Here is a 21271-nt window from a genome sequence, read left to right on the forward strand (position 1 = left end):
AATGCAGTGTTGTGCTGCAACAGAAGTTGTCTCCGAAGCTTAAAGATCCTGGAAGCTTCACTATTCCTTGCACCATCGGAAACTTGTCGTTCGACAAGTGTTTATGTGATTTAGGAGCTAGCATCAATCTGATGCCCTTATCTATCTTCAAGAAGCTTGGTCTGCCTGATCCGAAACCAACATACATGTCATTGCAACTAGCTGACTGTTCCATCGCTTATCCATGAGGTATAGTGGAGGATGTCTTGGTCAAGGTGGATAAACTCATCTTTCCTGCTAACTTTGTAATTCTTGATTTTGAAGAAGATAAGAAGATTCCCATTATCTTGGGAAGACCATTCTTGGCTACAGGCCGAACTATGATCGATGTGCAAAAAGGAGAGCTTTCGATGAAGGTTTACGATCAAAAGGTCACTTTTAATGTGTTCAAGGAAATAAAGTTACCCACAGCTAAAGAGGAGTGCTTTAAAGTAGAGTGGGTCGACTCTGTAGTAAATTCAGAGCTTGAGCAATTGCCAGAGTCAGAGAGCTTATAGAGATCCTTAATGGAGAAATCAGTTATTGATGACAAGGAAGGAGCAGAGCAACTGCAGGTTTTGAATGCACCTCCGTGAAAGAGGAAGTTGGATTTACCATGCGATTCTCTTGGGTTAGCAGAGCAGAAAATTTATCAGGAGCGTTTTGAACCATTTATTCAAAAAGCTCCCATACTTGAGCTCAACCGAAAGCCAGATCACTTGAGTTATTCATTCTTAGGTGCACCCCCTGACAAGGGGTTGGGATATATCTTTGATGATGTAGAGGGTAGCCGAACGGATCCTCCAGTGCCTACAGAGGGTTCTTCTCATATGCAGCAGGTAGTTAATAGGACCGGTGTTGGTGATGAGCAGTACATGCGAGTAATTAGGCGTATGGAGGCCATGCACGACATTCACCGTCATTTTGCTGTAGATTTGACACATGTTTTTGGTACTGTTGTTCGAGACACTGGTGGCGAGGTTGATTGGCCACCTGATCATCCACCCGACGAGGGTGATTCTCCCGCTAATTAGTTATGCCTGAAATCCTTATTATTACCTTCAATGAGGACTTTGAAAATTTTAAGTTTGGGGGTGATAATGTAAGGATTAGTAGTGTGTGTGTCTATATAGATTCATATAGATTCATGTTGCATGTTTAGTTGTAGTTCATTCATATTTTTGCATGATTGTTCATTTAGGACATATTTGTTTATTTTTATGTGATTTCATATAGTTACATTTGCATGCATATTTAGCATGATCCCTTAAGATGAACTATGATATTTGATAAGTTGATGTTGATTTCAGTGTGGTGATGACGAATATAGGGATGTTTAAGTCTTAATGAATTGATTTGCATGCAAGAAATAAATATTTTTACAAAGTCTTATAGGGTTGCTTTTGATCTAGATCATGATCATACTTGTTTGTTGTTGAGATTGACTCACTTGATTATATTTAGAATTTGTGATATTCTCGCAATGATGTAAAAACACTGATTTTTTTTATCTGGAGAAAAACTTGGATTTCATTGCTAGTTGTTGTAAGGCTAGGCGTCAAATGGCTAGTAGCCGGCTCATATTTTTATGAGTAATCTATGGTTGAATGAGATGGAGCGAAATGCACTCATTCAGAAATTATTGAAAAAAGAAAAGAAAAGAAAATAGAAAAGAAAAAAAAATATGTGTTTATGCATAATTGATCAAGAGTGAGCTCTTTAATACTCGAGTTATTAAGTTCTAGGGGACTTTGTGCCTAGTGACCTAAGGCTTTTATATCCACTTGGAATGCTTTATTACAAGCTTAAATTGGTATTTTGGACTCAAGTTATTAGTATTTTGATGTGTTTTTGTGTTATTGCATTTCATGTATCAGTTATATGAAGAAAAGAGCTTTTAAAGGAAATATGATGAAAAGTGATCAGAATTGGAAGCCAAGGCCATTGTCAAGTTGTAGAGAATCTCGTTAGCTTCGCGTGGGCAGTTGAATCGCCTAATTCTGATGAGTAGAACTCAAGTTATGGCCAAAACAAGATTCATCAGAAATTCTCCTAGTCAGTAGCTGAGCGCCCGCTCAGGAGCTGAGCGCCCGCTCAGGAGAGCTGAGCGGCCACTCAGGGCGCGGCTGTTCGCTGATTTCGCTGAAAAAGCCTTTTTTTGAGTGGAATTTGACGATTTTAAGGGTCCAGGTCCACTAGGGGCGTATATATACTTAAAAAAAGGGTTTTCATCATCCGGGAAGATTGGGATACCAAGGAGAAGACCTAGAAGCACAGAACAACTCCGAAAAAAAAGATCTTATTTTCAACTTGTGATTCTTTGAATTAGTTGTAACTTTGGATGCTCGTTTTTGTTCTTGTTGAACCTAGATCTCGTTTATTCGTACTTTAATTATTATTCAGTTTATTAAGACCTTGTTTTATACCATGCTTTCATTGGAACACATGGTGATGATGAGTTCGATTATGGGCTAATCGTTATCATGGGGTTCCAGCGGATTTACTTATGGATTTCAATAATTAATTTGTTTTGATATCTTGGTGTGTGGTGATTGATTGATATCCTAGTATTGGTTGTGCTTATTCGTCTTATGTGCGTAGCTAACATATAAGATAGCGTGTTAATCTCTATTGAAGCGACAATGAATATAGAGGTTTAGAACTTGCCATGCTAGCATAGGTTCATGTATTGTATGCATGATTCATAGGTAACTCTAACCGTTTTACTTGCCCTATGTAATCAAGATAGATAACTTGTGCTTAAACCATTATGTTGTCAAATTCTATAGACATATAGGGTCTCAATATAATTGGTGCCTATTCAGCTTCTATCTCTTTTGTGGATGTCTGGTAGATTGGTACTCGTGCAACGAAAGTTGGCGTTTATCAGTTTCGTGTTATCTGATTAGTGTCATCACCATCACATGCTAAGGTTAAGAACGAAAAGGCTATTGAATGAAGTAGTAATGAAGTTAGGATCCCATGTTTGTCATATATAGTAATTCAACCTCAATTCTCTTAGTTAATGGTATTTAGTATAATCTCTTAGTTTAATAAAAACCCAATTTGTTATTTGTCTTAGTATTGAGCGATAACCATACATTGTTGCATAGGTGCATAAATTGAACTTAACCTAAACCAGTCTCTGTGGGAACGAATCTGATTTATATCTTATACTACTTGCGAACGCGTATACTTGTGTGAATATTAGCGCGTGTTTTCGCCCTAACACTAGCTTACTACACTGCACTCGCTTTCAATCACCACTGTCTTACTCCTTGACTACCTGTTTCCCTTTCCTACGCCTTGCCTCTTCTGCTCACATATCATAAGCATATATCAATATTCAACTCATACGATTCTATTCGACACATACTTCTATCTACCCTTCGTTTCACCCAAATTCGATTAACGGATTGAAAGTTACGCAATAAACAAGTAAACATCGAATATATAGACCAACAGTTAACCAACAAGTCACATATAGCACATAACACATCACATAATTAATGATATATCATTTATAAAGAAGTCTCGGGTCATAAACAGGCTTTCGGGTATTTAAAATAATTTTTAAAACATTTTTCGGAATTAAAACGAGTCGTTGGATCAATTTCGAAGTAATAAACAGGGTTCGATTGGCCCAATCTGGCTTCAAAATAATTTTATAATAATTATCGAGCCTTGAAAATAATTTAGAATAATATTTTAAAGCTCGAAACTATTTTTCAGAATTTTTAAATCATTTTTAAATAATTAAATCTAATTAAATAATTAATTAAAATCAATTAATAATTAATTAAATCAATTAATCAATTAATTTTCAAATTAATTGACTAATTGATCAATTAAAAATTAACTGAAATTAATTAACTAATTAATTCAGATTTATTTTTGAATTAAAAATAATTTTTTAAATTAAAATAATAATTTTTGGAATTTTCAGAAATTAAAATCAAATTTTTATAATAAAAATAAATAGGAAATATGATTTTTAAATAATTTTAAAACAGGACTCCTAAATTTGCAAACTCTGAAAACTTCAGGGACCAAACTTCATCGTCCCCAATAATTGAGGTACTAAACTCTAATTTTACAGAGGGTCGCCGGAAAACAATCGGGGGTGGCCGGAGAACACGTTTTCGGCATGCTCACCCCACCACAAGCTCCAGATCACATCTACAGACAACCAGGAATCTACTCATGCAATCAAATCATTCAAATAACCCCAGACTTGGCAGGAAATTGGCCAAGAACATCGCCGGTTTCCGGCGAACATCGCAAATCTTCAAAACACAACTCCCTTCGATTCACTAATCCTCTGTTAACGAGCTATATATCAATCGATTGCAAATTTCATAAGGAACATAATTCACTATAAATCAACAGCTAATAACCCTTAAATCAAAAAGTCCCAAATTTCAATTGAAAACATTCATACGGGTTATAAACCCTAATTTTAAAATTCGAGAATTAAACCCACTTTTGAGCATGTTATTGAACTCCAAATCAGACGTATGACATATGAAAATCACCAGGAAAACAAGCTCTACAACATGCAATCATCAAATCATACAAACAATCATCCGAACAAAAATTCATATTTTTAATAAAAATAATTCAAAAATAATTAAAAATATATAAAATCAACCTTTGATTCTGCAGTAAAACAGGTTCTGGAATCTGATAGTACTCTTTGAGACCTTCGATTTGGCTGCTCCAACTTTCCAAACGGATTTCACTAACACCTTAAATTTGTGGTTTGATTTTCAGAAGGGTTTATGAATATATGAATTTTCTCTGGAAATTTTATATAATTACTGACTACAAATGTTTTTTGATACGAAATAAAATACGGTGAAGGCTATTTATAATTACGGAAAATTAGTATCCCGTTGGATCATTCCGGATATAAAACGGTACGTTTATTTGAAAAACTGATCCAAGCGGTATCGGTTTTCAGGATAATTATCCAAATCAGTACAATTTGTACTGCGGTCTTGGTCTCAGCGCCTGGTTACACGTACTACGAAGTGATAATTGTGATAGTTTAATAAAAAGCTCCTGTTTATCGAAAATATGATTTTTATTGATTTACCGAAACAAATATTGTATCGAAAATGTTGCGTCGGGACCCGCGCAGGACAAACCGTACGCCGGATCGAAAAAGTCGAAACATGGAATATGCTCGAAATATTACAATTAGGTTAGGAAGGAGTTTTCGGAAGAGTTTCGGGTTCTAAAAACGTAATAACGGATGACGTCGGTTGGTTCCCGTTTTTATAAAATAGATTTTAAATACCCGGAAAAAGATTTTATAAAATTCATATGATTCCTATAAATTCATAAATCAACATAAAAATAATTAGAAAGATATGACAATTATCTATATTTTATATTGGACATATAAAAATTAAAATACTCAATTAATAATATTTTTAAACATCCAAACACATTTAACTCTTAACAAATAATTCACAGAATAGATACAGAACACATATAATAATTATTTATTAGCAAAAATAATTACACGTTATATCCCGGATATTACATCAAGGCTCTCAGAATCTCTCTAAACAACAATCACTTCACTTATAAGAAGGCTTTGGATATAAGTATTAATTTTCTGAGGGTGGTGATGGTGATCAATGAAAGCTTTAGAGAAAAGAGGATTGTTGCAAATATCAATGACTCGGGTGTGGAAAGGTGCATGCATGTGTCTCTTTCTTATCTCCAATATAGAATAGCATCTGAGCTGGACATCCTAATCAACAAAGTCAACAGGGTGATTCCAGAGGACACTCTCTTGCTAAATAAACTCAAAAAGGGTCAAGTAGCTGCCTTTCCAGAAGTTTACCTTCAACCAAGCAAGGGAGTGATCTACATCTGTTCATCTACCAAAAGGTGTAAACACTTCATGATACCTAAGTACTGTGTCATCGGAAATTTAAGATTGAGCATGACTCTAGAGACTGACTTGAAGACCAAAAAGATCAAGATCATTGAAGATAAAAAGATGATTAAGATTTTGGTCAAATATATGAAGAATGCTGAAACTATGTTGCCTAGAGCACAAATCAATACAAAAGATGACTTGGATGTTGATGAGCTACTGAAAAATGAGCAAAAATCTTCTGTCTTGAATCCAAGTCAGTCTAGCAAAGCAATTAGTAGTAAGGTGAATGAAAAGAAGAAGGAGAATGAAGAAAAGAAAGGTAGGGGGATGATGGAAAGAAGATGAGAAGAGATGAAGGAGGTGTAACAAATCAACAGAATGTCCAAAGAACTCCAATATTACCCTTAAAGATTGTATACTTCAGCCTCTAAACTACGAATTTTGTACACTTTAAGCCTTTAATCATTTTTTATATATTTGTTTTGATTCTTTCAAAAAAATATTTAAAAATTATTTAATATCTAATTTTTAAAAATATTATTTATTATATTAATTAGTTTGTACAATCAAATAAGTTTTAATTTATATCGGTTATAATTGCATATATGCTAGATATTAATATTAATTTAATATCTAAGTTTTTAATAATATTATTTATTATATTAATTAGTTTGTACAATCAAATAAATTTTAATTTATATCGGTTATAATTGCATATATTCTAGATATTAATATTATATTATATTTTTGCAAGTTTTTATTATAAGTAAAATTTATAATTCTAGTAATATTCTTCGAAAGTAAACCAAATATAATAATACGTAGTTAATTAATATTTTATACATTTATATATATTTTATATTATTTAATAAATAAAAAATGACAAGAAAATGATAACCCTTGGGATTGAGTGCAGTATTGGAAAAAATTTTGACAAAAAAGTTAAAGTGAACAAATCTTATATTTAAAGAGTTAGAATATACGACTTTTTTTAAGGATTCATGTATATATTATGTTGTACTTTAAGGGTTAAGTTATAACTAATCATTTTAAAAAATTTACACGCATTTAGGTGATGCGTGTTCTTCGTCAAATGCGTGTTCTCATTTTTGAAGAAAGCTACACGCATGCCTCTTATGTGTGAATGCTAAACTCCAAATTACAATACGCATATTCGCAATGTTTATCTTTTGTTAAATTTAGAAAATTACACTATGCACTCCTGTCCTGCGTATTTGTGATATATTTTGGACGGAGCTTACTGGTTTTATATATTATGAATATATTTTGGACGGAGCTTACTGGTTTTATATATTATGAATATCGTTGGCTTAAAAGTGGGTATTTTGGTTTTAGAAAAGAAATAAATGAAATTCATGCAAAAATTCGGGAACGTGAGAAAGAGCTCGTGAAAAATATTAAAAAGTTGTTCGCTAAACCATAGTTGAGTTGCTCGTGAATATTTCATGAATAATCATTTTCATAATGAGTCGATACACGAACAAAAATTTTGACTCAATAAAAATTTGAGCTCAAATTTGAGTTCCATATTTTTTTTGACAACAGAGTTCGATATTTCTTAGAGGAAATCTAAGAGTGTCATAAGCGACGCCTTAAAAATATTATAAAATATGATATCCTGGTAATTTAAGATAATATTCTCATGTATACACGCTGACAACAATGCATTATAGGTGTGTTTTATCATTAAAAGAATATTATATTTGAATTATATTTGGAGAGAATAAAAAAGATGAGAGAGAATATATGTGTAGAAAAAGAGGGAAGTAAATTTTTTTTTGAAAAAATTGAAATAAGGCATACCTAGTGGAGTCTTAAAGGTGGATTGTGATGGATGTTCTAATATTTTAAAACACCGTTAGAATATTGTTGGAGTACCTAATTATTTTAAAATGTCTCAAATCTTTACTATATACTATATATACTATAATAACCGGATTGAGGTATAATTTGGTTCAACGGTTATTCCCAAATTTTAATTATTAAAAAAATAAATAAATAGTGTTATATATTCACTAAACTACTAAATTATTAAATTACTATATACATAGTCTATTTGTCCCACTAAACTACAACCAGCTTATCCAATTATTAAAAAAAATAGTGTCATATATCCGTTAAACTACTAAATTGTTAAAAAAAATAGTGTCATATATCCGCTAAACTCCTAATTTATTAAATTACTAGATATTGTATATGTATCCTACTAAACTACGGTCACATATTATTGTATTATTTTTATTATAAATTTATAAATATTATATATTTATATAAATATTCTAAAATTATTATATGACGGAATAAATAAAATTTTACAATATTAACGGGAATCTGTGTATCGCACGAGATTTAAATTAGTTATAGTTTAAAATAATAATTTAAGATATTATGGGCCTTATCGTTGACGAGCTAAAACATGAAAATTTAAAAGTACTGTTAAATGCGGCTAATTTGCGACCCTAATTACTGCCAAGGCACCATGAAGGTATGTTGGAAGGATAAGAGAGATTTGTGGAATGAATAAAATCAAAGCAAAGAATGGGACAAAAGTAGAATCAGAAAGATTTCGTCAGAAGTAAGGATAAACAAAAGAAGAAAAGATGCTTGTTATATTAGAGTGATGAGGGCATCCATCCATTCCATGACATTGTACATGTAAATATGGTATAGACCAAACAGAGAGTTGGGGGCAGTTGGGCAGGGGAGAAGAACCTTGGGAAACACCCATTCCCCCACTTTCCCAAAAATAAAAATAAAACTATCCCCCTCTTGCCTCTTCTTTACTATATACTCTTCCCCCATACATTACACTGCGACAACAGCAGCCCCCACTTGATTCCAACCCCATAACAAAACACAAATTCATTGTATATGACCCCCTTCCCATTCATTTAACCTTACTATATTAGACGTTTACTACCTAAAGCCAACCATTTTCAAACTTCCATCATATATTCCAATATACTTTCATCCCCCCCCCCCCCTCATTACCTTCATTCCTTTCCCCCCTTCCTCTTTTCTTTATTGCTTTAAAGTAACATCAAGATTCATTAAAACATATACTTATATATACCCACTTCTCTCTTTCTGGGTTTTGATCTCTCCTTTGCAAGAAACTAAAGAATTTCATAGTACTCATCAAATGTAAGTCATGTTTACCTATGTCATAGCTCTTTCCTTTTACTAGTAGTTTGATCTTTCTCTTGGTCTTATTTAATTTAAATACTTCTTGTCTCTGCTTTTGATCCTACCCTTTTGATTAAACTCTCAACACACATGCAACTAAAATATTTTAATATATAGGTAGATGCACAAATTCATATTCTTGAAAGTTTGATGTTTTTTAAGGTTCTCTTTTTGTTGATATACATGAATTGTTTGAGATCACTATATGCTCTACAGATTTATTACCCATTTTTTTATTGTGATCATATTGTAGTGTTTGATAAAGTTCTACAGATGTTTACAATTGCTACAAATATAATCTGATATCATGTTATTCTTTATTTGTTACAGATCAACAACTGAAAACAAGACCTGGTTACCTATCTCTAAAAGTCTACAATTTTAAAGAATTTGAGCAGTTTTATCGAGTTTTAGGACACAATTTACATTGGTTTAATCAACATCAAGTTATTATTCCTAAAGAAGTTTGATGATGGATATTAGAACACTGAAGAACAATTCCCCTGCTGTATTCTCAAGAACCAGTCCTCATCACACAACAGCATATGTCGAAAGGCGAAAAATGGAATACCAAAGATCATTCTCACAAGGTCATGACAGAAAAATGAAAAGCTATTTCACATTGCAGTCATTGTTTTTACTAATTTGTCTCACTGCATCATTGCTAGTGCTACCACTGATTCTTCCACCATTGCCGCCTCCGCCGCCTTTTATGTTGCTGCTGTTGCCAATTTGCTTGCTAGTAGTGCTCATGTTCTTGGCATTCTTGCCTTCAAATGTTAAAGAAGTAACTAATAATAACTATACTTATATGTAAATGTGGGTTGTTTTTCAACATACCCACATAAGGCTTACCGATCCTCTTGGTTTTTATTGATCAAAAGTGACTTACACTTCTTTCATTGCTTAGTTGTTGGATTCCTCTGACTTTACCTTGAACTTGCAATAAAAAATTTGAGTTCTTTGTTTCTTTATGGTTCCATTTGATTGTTATGGTGATTAGTGTGTATCTTTTTTTTCTTAGTTTGAGCCGGATATACTGGGTACGCTTGATTTGTGTTTGGTGACTAGTGGGGATGAATCATCACTGTATTGTTAAGAAAACAAATTAAACTTGTAATGCATGTGTATGCAAGTGAATCTAGAGAAGAAACAATTATGAATCTTGAAAAAAACACAGGAAGAGATCTAGTTATGTCTTATAAAACTTGATTAACATAGATTACTTAATGTTTATTAAGGTTCAAGGTCGGTTGTCTTGTATTGTTACAGAAATGATTAGTTTAGTTTTGGAATCTGACCTTTTATTTTTCCGGTCAAGGGAAAAATTTGATCGGAAGTTCGAATTCTATATATAAATTAAAATTTCAAAACATGTTGCTGCGTGATGCTTGAAGTTTCAATTGTGACAGAAGGGTTAAAAATGGATGAGTTCAAGAAACCTCGTCATATATACTACATTAAACTTCAACGATCATTGTATGGACTGAAACAATCTGGTCATATGTGGTATAACAGACTAAGACTAAGTCGTTATTTGCAAAAGAATGGGTATATTAGTAACCAAATTTCTCCATGTGTTTTTATCAAAAAATCACAATCTGGTTTTGTGATTATTGCTGTATATGTGGATGACTTAAATCTTGTAGGAACATCTACAGAGGTTAATGATGTTGTCATATACCTAAAGACAGAGTTTGAAATGAAAGATCTTGGAAAGACAAAATATTGTCTTGGGATACAAGTCGAGCACTTGTCAACATGAATTTTCCTCCACCAAATCACATATACAGAAAAGGTTTTGAACATATTTTACATGAAAAAATCTCATCCATTGACTACTCCAATGGTGGTTAGATTTTTGGAACCTGATAAAGATCCATTTCGACCACGAGAAAATGATGAAGATGTTCTTGGTCCTGAAATCCCATATCTAGGCGCGATTGGTGCGCTTATGTATCTTGCAAATAATACAAGGCCAGATATTGCATTTGCTGTGAATTTATTGGCTAGATTTAGCTCTGCTCCGATGGACAGACATTGGAATGAGATCAAACATATATTCCGTTATCTTCGTGGAACAACAGACTTTGGATTATTCTTCCCAAAAAACTCGACATCTCAGTTAATTGGATATGCAGACACTGGATATTTGTCAGATCCTCATTTTGGTAAATCACAAACTGGATATGTGTTTACATATTGCGGTACAACCATTTCCTGGAAATCTACGAAGCAAACTACAGTGGCAACCTCAACAAATCACTAAGAACTCATTGCAATTCATGAAGCCAGTAGAGAATGTGTTTGGTTGCGATCTATCATCAAGAATATTCAGGAATCATGTGGATTATCAGACATCACTAGAAGTCCTACCATTATGTTTGAAGATAACACAACACGCATTGATCAACTCAAGGAATGATATATCAAAGGAGACGGACGAAACACATTTCACCAAAATTCTTCTACACTCATGAGCTTCAAAAGAATGGTGAAATTGATATACAACAAATTCGATCAGATGACAACCTTGCTGATTTATTCACGAAATCATTACCGAATTCAACATTTGGGAAGTTACGACATAACATTGGAATGCGTCGATTCAAAGATTTGTTACAACAAAATTTTGGAGAATGATTAGTTTTTCAAGGGGAGATTGTACTCTTTTTCTTCGCCAAAATTTTTATCCCATTGGGTTTTTCTTTGACAACGTTTTAACGAGGTAGTATATGATCCATTCTAAAATAACAATCAAAGGGGAGTGTTGTAAATTGATTGTTATTGTCAAAGATTAAATAGTAAGGTTAGGCTTAGACTTAGAAATCTTCACATTGCATTTAATTTGCTTGTCTCTTGTTTTGGCTATAAATAGCTTTGTTTGTGATGAAGAAAAACACACACAAGCAGCTTTCATCTCTCTAATCTGCTCTCTTTCTCTCTTTCTGCTATATTTACTTTTATAGAGGTTCGATATAATATTGTTATAGCTAGTATTTTACAACATCCGGCTTATATCTGAACAGGATAAAAATTTAGACCATCACTGTCTCACTTCACATTTACACAGGGCGAGGCGGCCCTATTATGGTCGGGATGGAGGCGGGTTTTCCATTTTTCCCGCCACACTGACAAGCCTACGTTTTAACATTCCAACCGAATACTTAGTTAAATCCAATTTGGTAGTATTTTTTACAACACTCGATTAACTCCTTTATAATTTTTATTACAACTAGCAGGGGACATTTCTTGTTTAGAAGCATAAATTTCAATACAAGGAAAGTCATTTCAACTTTCCATACATTATTCGATATATGTTCAACATAGCACATGCCTTGCGAATCTGCTTAGTATTTGTTCAATGTCATGCACTACAGATCAAGCATGCATATGTAATACATTCATAGCATCTTGTTTTTATATTTTGCCAAGTACTTTCATCATTGTACAGTTCAAAAACACGGATAAGCAAAATGTAAAAGTTCAAACAGTAAGCCATTTGAGTTCAGTTATATCTAAGTTCTGTATTTTGTATAAACGTTCATCATAGGCTTGAGAAACGAAGGAAAAATCCATTCAAGAGAAGAGAATCTTAGATATTATAACCTTGACTAGGACAGAAAAAACGGAGGAAGATAATGCTCCAAAACAGCCAAGAGTTCTTTTTTGTGTCCAGCTTCATCCAATGTCATACCTCCCAATCTTCTTGCCGCTTCAACAAGTTCCCCTCTCAGTCTTTGTGATAACAAATCTGCCTTTACACATTCCCTATACAACGGCAGGTACGCTATAGCCACCCTCAAAGGAGATGGAAGATCTCCTAAACATATAGGGGATTCACCCCAGTTCAAAATCCTCATCAAGTTTAAGTAATTCTCTTGTCCTTCCCTCAGCCCGTCAAAGAAAGCATCTTCTGACCAGTGTTTCCGGAGAAAGTTCCTGAGCTGAGGTGCAATGCAATCATCATCAGATTTACAAATGCTCTCAGCCACCGCGTACGTAGCCACAGGATCTCCAAGAAAATTAGACTCGAGGAGAAATGCCACCCCGTCAAGGGATCCATTGCATCTTTCACCAGCAGCCTTCAGAATTTCAGGGCTAAGAGCTACCAGCACATGGTGGGGAATATGAGGAAGGAGATAGGCAGCAATCTCAACTTGACTACTGGAAGTGGCAGCTGTAAGGGCCAGACAAAGTTCAATGTCTCGGCAGCCTCTCTTCACAAACCATTGAATAACGTGCAGACAACCCCTCTCAGCTGCCCTCATTAAAGGACCCAAAAAAGTTATTGCGTTCCCTTCTTCAACTAGACACTCCATAGTTCCAATCTTTCCATAATGGGATGCAAAGCCCAAAGCTAGATCAACGTCAACATCCAAACTGTTCCTCTGTGCAATCTACAAGAATATATAAGCAATGTCACAGAACAACATAATAAAAAAGCTACATAATACAAAACACCTACATGTTCCAATAAGATTTTTCAATAACCTTAAACAAAAACATATACAGGTTAGGTAATTCTCTGATTCTACATTAGTGCATACACATGTTGGGTGCCTTCGTCAACCAAATATTAACTTCAGATTTAATACAATTGTACATTTTATGCAGGGTGATGAACAGAAACTATAGAAATAAGAAACCAGAGAATATCACCTTCACAGAAAATACCCGAGACATGAAAGTGCCCTCTTCATCCTAGGTCACATTGACTGCTAGTCTTAAGCCTTTATTTTTAGGTGCTTTCTTCACACCAATAAATTTAGACAAGACAGCCCAAAGTTACATTCAAGAAAGAAAATATAGCAATGGCAGAATTAAAAGAAAGAAAAAGCCTGGTTTCAAAAAAAAGCCTAGTATGTACATGACACAAAATCATGGTACCTAAAATTCAGATGTCACCCGTATCGAAATATCATGAGATTGGAACATAAATAAAACCGGTCATGCTAGAACGAAACAATCTTGGCTTGTTCTCTAGCAGGTTCAAACAATGTCAGATTCGGAGACTACATGTGGAGAAACTCGGAGACCGAGATAATATCAAAGGAAAACAAGAATACAAAAATCACCTGTTCACACCCTTATACCACAGTTTCATGGGTAACCCTTAAAGATAGTAAACTTTTGAGTTGTACTGTAATTGAAATTTCTATTGAATTGAGTGATAAATATAATCTTTCCTCCTAAAATTTATAAACACATAATGATCTGGAAATAAATAAATTAAAAGGTTCATATTTCTGGTCTTGTATTCTGTGCAGAATAGATATGTACAATACAATCAACCATAGGAAAGTTCATTTACTGTTCCAACAACACCAGCATACAATTTGGCATATATTCGTATTATCTAAGAGAAGCATTTTACTGTTGCAAACTTTGTCCAAATTGCCTTGCAAGAAAGATTAACTTCTGTGCTCAAACATATTTACCATCATTTCTTACCAATTACCATCTACATGGAAAGCGAATCAGTTTTTCAGATTAACATGTTGTGTAATATATCAAATTGGCGTCTATACGCAGGACATAGCTGGTAACTTGATTAAAAAATCTTATCTTACCCTCGTTGACCCAGACCATGTGACTACTAGGCTTTATTTATTTATATTTTTTTTTTATTTTTTTAACCCATGTGTTAACTATGTGTTTACCAATTTGTTACAAAACTTTAGCAAAAGAAATTACAAGGGACCACATACGTATCCAACAACAGATTGAATATAGGTAAGAATTGACATCAAAACAAGTTACAAGTTGTAAGCATTTTAACTTATCTCATTATCTGGAGTACAAATACAAGGGTAACACAAAGATTTCAGCATTTTTCTTCCAATATCTCACTGTTGTTTCTTACTAAAATAATGAATGTGAAACATTAAATATTTAATATGAAGTACCACATTCAAGGTAGCAATGTGAAAACAGAGGTTCATCATTGCTCTATATCAAAAATATTAAAAATACAATAAAGATTTAAATCCAAATTGATGGCTTTTTTAACTTGCAGATTGTTCAGTCTCACAATTGCCACTGTTTCCTATCTCGCATCACTGGCGTTCCCCATCTGATATGTCTCAACTATTCGAAGTTTAAATCTTTGCAATTGCATGCAAAATAGAGGAACAATATGACATCACTGACGAAACTGTATTTACCACACACGTGCTTGTTGTATCTATATTAATCTTAACTTTGATCTCTAACCTCAAATATACTGATTATTGAACCATTAGGCTAAAGCCTACAGTAGAAAGACCAAAAACTTAAGGTTTAAGGAGAATAAAGAGAATGTGGCAATTTACAAAACCATATTGACTTGAGAACAGGTTTTCTAATAAAATTTTATTTAAAAAAATTATATGAAGATTAAACCAAAAAACCCATATATAACATCACCTTTTTATTACAAAATAAGATAATTTACCTGCAAGAGAATGCGAACAAGCTCTGTGCTCCCAAAACGTGAAGCTTCAAGAAAACATTGATTGACATTGTCTGCCCCCCCATCTACCAACATGCTCAGCAACCCTTGGATGGCAGTTGCAGATATACCTGATGACCAACCGGGATCGAATGAACTAGAGAACAGAGTAAGAGGGAAACAAGCTGCATCAAAGGCTTCTGTAAAATCCTTTCCAGAGAGATTGTTTCCGGCCAGATCGAGAAAGGTTTTGAATGCAGACAACTGCAGTTGAATCTGTAGGGGCGCATTCTGATTGATGTCAGCTCTGCCCTCCTGACAATGGGAATGAAAACCGATACATTTCAGAGCCCATTTAGTGAACTTCTGGACCTTGGCACCAGCTTCAGCTTTCAAAACCTCGTCTCCGTTACATTCCTGAAGCCGTTCGTGCAACCTATTAAAAAATAGGAGAACATTGCACATCAATTTAAATAATAGACTATTTATAGAAAACTAATATTGCAAGATCAGCTTGTACTATTACATTGATTTTAATGACAGGAGTAACATCACATTCCATTACCAAAGATTTGATTGTACAGTACTGAAAGAACAAGGAAAAACACAGTTCCTTCATATCCTGCAGTATCTTTTTTCGAATACAGAATTTGGGGGTTCTACTCGACTGGAGGTGGATTTGGCATTTTACAAGTACAATATACATTATACACAGATTTGCAAGTAAAAAAAACATTTTATGGACTTCACTATTTTGATAACATAAAATTACAAGCACCACCACCAGTTGGAGTCATACTTTGTTTGGTGCATGTTCTGAACCAAAAAACAACAGTATTTGAATTCAACTTTGTTCATAACTTACTATAAGCACCCCAACCACACTGAAAATAAACTTTCCCTATAACAAGTAGTGAACCAAGGAGAAATACAAATTAAGAGGATATATTAATTTTATCCTGAGTAGTCTTCAATCACCCTGTACACCATATGTGAGGTATTCTAGAGGCTTATGCACATTTGTCATTGCAAAGAATGACACATTTAAACATGCTATTTAAACTCAAGCAAGTTGATCATATTTGGTAACTTTAGTATGAAATAACACTGTATACTTACTATTAATATTAAATTCGTTCTTGCAAGAATAACTACTTATAATTTTAAATATACGTAAATTGAGCACAAGGATCAAATGTAATCGCAATCTCTTGAAACCGTAAGGCAAAATCATCTATTAGACCGAAACATTTATATATATGCAAAAGCAACCAATTTATGGATGAGCAAATATTCATTTGTAGATATTTTAATATCTCTGCAAAAGCATAATTATCAGTTCCAGTAACTTGGGCACAACAAATTAATAACACTAATTGCAAGCCCGAAAGGAACAGTTGTAGTGAAGGTATATCAATCTTCTAACACGAAGATAGCATGCCTGTCAAGGCACTAACTAATTACTGAATATCTCTCCGCTGCTTAAATTTTTTTCCAACATTTCTAGCACTGTAGCCTACATTGTTGTTGAGTCGCTCGACTAGTCACAACTAGCCTACTTAGTCACTTAGACACACTTACAAACACGTAACATACACTCACAGTAGCTCAAAACATGCATATATAATTTTATATACACACATTTACACAAGACATATATAATATTTATATATTTGTAATTTAATACATTTCGACTAGTGTCAACTAGTCTACTTCTAGTCTCAACTAGTCACGACTCGACTTGTCGGGCACCCCGGTTGACTCGATTCGACTCGCCGACGTGACAACCATGGTAGCTTAGTGGATGTCCCTTTTCTCATGGTCGAGTGATGGAGTTTTGATGGAGAAATGTGTGCGAGAGTAATTACATTTCTTGTAATTGACCATACCTAAAAAAATGAATAACTGCCTAGTAATTATCATACATTTTATCTAATAAAATTTTCAGAATCATAACCAAATGTGGTAATTTTGTTTTAAACATTGTTAATTAAAAATAAGATGAAAAACAGGAAATGTAATAGTTTTATTTTGCAAAATTTTAATAGAAATCAAATAGAAACGGGGAGCTTACCGCGGTGGCATCACCTAGTAAATTGTAGAGCACTAAATTAGACTTCTATGGTGATACTTAAAGGCTAATAGCACTTAAAGAGGATCAGATCATATAAATATTTAACACGACAACCATTTCCTTGCGACACCAAAAATGACTGTAGGAGTCTAATGGTTTAAATCAGCTCCTTATATTTTCATTAATTTGACTCTTCTATTGGTTATGGTACCATTCTCCGAACCTTGGTCACTCAGACGCAACACTCATTTGTTTTGGATCCTTAAAATGAAATTTGGACACTTTGACCAACTAAAACACCAAGTCCAAGTACAATATAACCTCTGGAAATTAGTAATCTTAGTACCTAAGAATTTAAGTAATTAGTCAAAGTGAGAAATTCATTGCATTTATTATTACTGAGACTGACAACATATATTACTTAATCGAGGTTAATAACTAATCATCTATGCAGTTATCGAGAGAAGAAGACGTCGATATTTAATATTATGCTAAACCTAGATAGATCTCTCCATCATTCATGTCGCTTAAAGGCCAATTAGATTTTTCCTTGTTTGCCGTGATATGAAGTGTAGTGATTAAAAAATCCCATAATACTGTGTGTAAATACAATTTAATAAAATTATTTGGATATTATGCGCGTCCCCCCACACCCGTATCAATATATGGGACAAGATCCCTTGTCGCCGATATTCAGAAATCATAAGTTGGACACTCCCTACTTGAGTCTGATAGCATAGCTTAAATTATATTTATTTTATACTCAGTCCTATAGGAGGAAACAAAGTTATAAACAGGAGGAAAGTTTTTTTGAAAGGTAATAATATCAGAATAACAAAAAAAAAAGACAATACAAAAAAGGGATTAAAATATCAGAATAAGAGTAGGGGAAAGTCATTACCTTCCTGCCATTATAGACACAGTATCTTCCAGGCTCATTGTTCGACTTTGGCAAGCCGAAACACAAGATGCAAGGAATGATGTTCTAAGAACAGCTCTTGTAAAGTCATATGCACCATTAGCAATTATTTTTTTGATAATTGCCGTAATACCAAACAAATCTTCTTCTGTGCTTAAAAACCAAACAAAATCAAGTGAAATGCACAAAGAACTGTTAAGAGTCTGCGGATCTGCCAACACTATCAGACTCTCGGCAAGTTCCCAGTCATGACAACTCACGGCAGCCAGAAACATTCGCCCCAGCTCAATCCTGTCTTGCCTGCTACGTTTCTTCTTAGTCGCACCGTTAACACTATTGCAAGGTTCAGACTCAGAGGTCCCCGGTCCGGATTTTAACTTTTTGGTTGCCCCACATGTACAACTACTTACAAACATTTCCGAATGTCCGTCAGTTACCATCAGATCTTCCGTAGAGAACACTAAATTTCTATCACTTGCCTCTCCTTGCTCATTTTTCATACTACCATTACCCGCCTCATCAATTTTCATTGTAGTACACTCATCAACAGGCATAAAATTATTTATTAATGTAAGCTCCACCAAAGCTTCCTTATCTTCCATTTATACTCCTTCATAACTTCCAGTATGGTCCGGAATCAAAACCCTCAGGTGCTCCAACCACAAAAACTACAAAATAACTCAATCCGAACTACGATTATACATACAACAAGAAACTGAAATCTTGATGCTGTTTCTTCTTCAGACATAAAAGGACTAAAACCCCACCACTATCTCCCAATCAAGAAGCCTGGAATCTCGGAAAAAAAAACAAGAAAACCCATTAAAAATCATATTGGGTATCTTGATTAATGCACTTAACATGAATTAAAAAAGGTCACATACCCATCAAGATTAAAAATAGAAACTTTTCCGTATGTACATATACATACATACATATATAACTGCAAAAACCCTAAATAACCCCCCCCCAAGAATTAAGAAATAAGTGATCTGCTGCAAACTATAAACATAGAAAACACAATCAACATAAAAAGGAAACAAATAAAGAATGAAGAAAACATGAAATAAACAAATTGAATTAATATAAAAAGCTAGAAAGTGATGGAGGATGAGAGGAAAGGAAGCAAGACCTGTTGATGAATGAGGGGAGGAAGTAGTAAGTGTAGTCTGTGTGTGTGTGTGTGAGACAGACCCGCCAATGTCTACCCTTGTCTGTTTATTTTCTCAGAAGCCCTTTGAAGTCTAAAACTAGCTCAGATTATACTCCCTCTGTTGTTTTTTTAATAAAAATATTAAATTAATATTTTTTTTTTATTTTAACTAAGCGGTCAAGCAAGCTTGCCTAAAAATTAAAAAAAATTATTATTAAGAATATAGAGGAAGTATAATTTATTTTTATTTTTTTAATTTTATTTTAACTTGATTGAATATTATATTGGTTTAACACTTATGATATTTTATATTCTTTTGTTTTAACCCGATATCATTATATCGTTCAACGGATTATATTTTGATTTTACTTTTATAATAATCGATTCAATATTATAATTTTTTTAGATGAATCCGTTTTATTTATAAATTCATTTTTCCCGAGACTCATTATACTATCCCGACTAAATCCCACTAATTATATTTATTTTAATTTTAATTTTATTATAGGGCAAATTATTTGTATAATTTTGTTTTAATCAAGATAAATACGGTATATATTTGCTTTATCGCAACACTATTATACTGACCAATAAATTATATTTTAATTTTATTTTTACCCTGATTTAATATTATAATTTTTTTAGGCAGGTCAAATAATATATATTATTTGGTTGCCTGAAATATTTATACTGAAAAATGAAATTTAATTCAATAATGTGTTTTAGTTAAAAAAAACTAATAGATTTATATATTAATTAGGATTAAAATAGATTTAAGCTAATTTATTCTAAAAATAAGTATGAGTAATTTAATAAAACCAAGAACAATACATTAATTCTCTTTAATCTCCATTAGGCCCTTGGAACTGGTAAATATTTTACCCAAGTAAGGTTACTTTATGTAAATATAAAAGATAAGGATAATGATATGAGCTTAATATTAGCCTGAAAATATAATTAATGTTGAATTAATTAGATCTGATACGGTCCAATAACGAAACCCAATTAACGAGCCCCGAATCCCTGATTATTATTAATTTCGTAATTAATAAATAGAGAAGATTAGCAACTCATTAAATGAGTCCAATCAGTGATATAAATCTATAAAATATAGCCTTGAGGGCACCTACACCCGCAAGAAGTATGATTCCTTGATTCTAGGACTTCAAAGTTTATCCAAAGTCTGAGACTTGTTCAACAAGTCTCCTAACCCTAGTCCAATTCAAGGACTCCCAACATCTATATAAGGGGTCTCACCCCTCCTATCAGAACTACGTTTTTTTGTTTGATTCTCTAATTCACAGAAATACGTAGGCATCTCATAAAGGCAGAGTTAAGCTACGAAACACGAGAGCAGCCATTAAAGGTCTTGACCTCCCGAACCTTAGTAATAAATACAGCAGTTAATACACCCTAAATTTTTATCCATAACATTTGGCGCCATCTGTGGGAAAGCATAACAACAACCATTGCGAGAACACGGAGTGGAAACAGCGCCCCTGAAGGAATACCGGCTGGGACAACTCAAACGATTTCGTCAACGGTGGAGATACCCCCACACTCGTCCTATG

General features: G+C 33.5%; 2 protein-coding genes across 2 annotated transcripts; one reads left to right on the plus strand and one right to left on the minus strand.

The window, feature by feature from the left end:
- The first annotated feature begins 10967 nt into the window (after window positions 1-10967).
- On the plus strand, window positions 10968-11390 carry LOC141680127 (secreted RxLR effector protein 161-like). The gene has a single exon (XM_074486435.1). It carries the CDS (start codon window positions 10968-10970, stop codon window positions 11388-11390), a length of 423 nt encoding a protein of 140 aa, XP_074342536.1.
- Window positions 11391-12589: 1199 nt separating this feature from the next.
- Window positions 12590-19813, minus strand: LOC141677364 (ankyrin repeat protein SKIP35-like). The gene is made up of 4 exons (XM_074483259.1): window positions 19680-19813; window positions 18530-19336; window positions 15558-15990; window positions 12590-13521 (listed from the first exon to the last, which is right to left on the minus strand). Exons 2-4 carry the CDS (start codon window positions 19147-19149, stop codon window positions 12736-12738), a joined length of 1839 nt encoding a protein of 612 aa, XP_074339360.1. The 5' UTR covers window positions 19150-19336; window positions 19680-19813; the 3' UTR covers window positions 12590-12735.
- Between the last annotated feature and the right edge of the window lie 1458 nt (window positions 19814-21271).

This window comes from Apium graveolens, chromosome 8, assembly GCF_009905375.1.
Source record: "Apium graveolens cultivar Ventura chromosome 8, ASM990537v1, whole genome shotgun sequence".
NCBI lineage: Eukaryota > Viridiplantae > Streptophyta > Magnoliopsida > Apiales > Apiaceae > Apium > Apium graveolens.

What these genes read in the sequence shown, in the direction of transcription:
- LOC141680127 (XM_074486435.1), top strand. Translation starts at nt 10,968, where the DNA reads ATGGTGGTTAGATTTTTGGAACCTGATAAAGATCCATTTCGACCACGA.
- LOC141677364 (XM_074483259.1), bottom strand. Translation starts at nt 19,149, where the DNA reads ATGGAAGATAAGGAAGCTTTGGTGGAGCTTACATTAATAAATAATTTT. An exon ending in GTGTCTATAATGGCAGGAAG is followed by an intron (nt 15,991 to 18,529) that starts GTAATGACTTTC and finishes ATTTTTTAATAG; the next exon opens with GTTGCACGAACGGCTTCAGG. An exon ending in TTGTTCGCATTCTCTTGCAG is followed by an intron (nt 13,522 to 15,557) that starts GTAAATTATCTT and finishes ATATTCTTGTAG; the next exon opens with ATTGCACAGAGGAACAGTTT.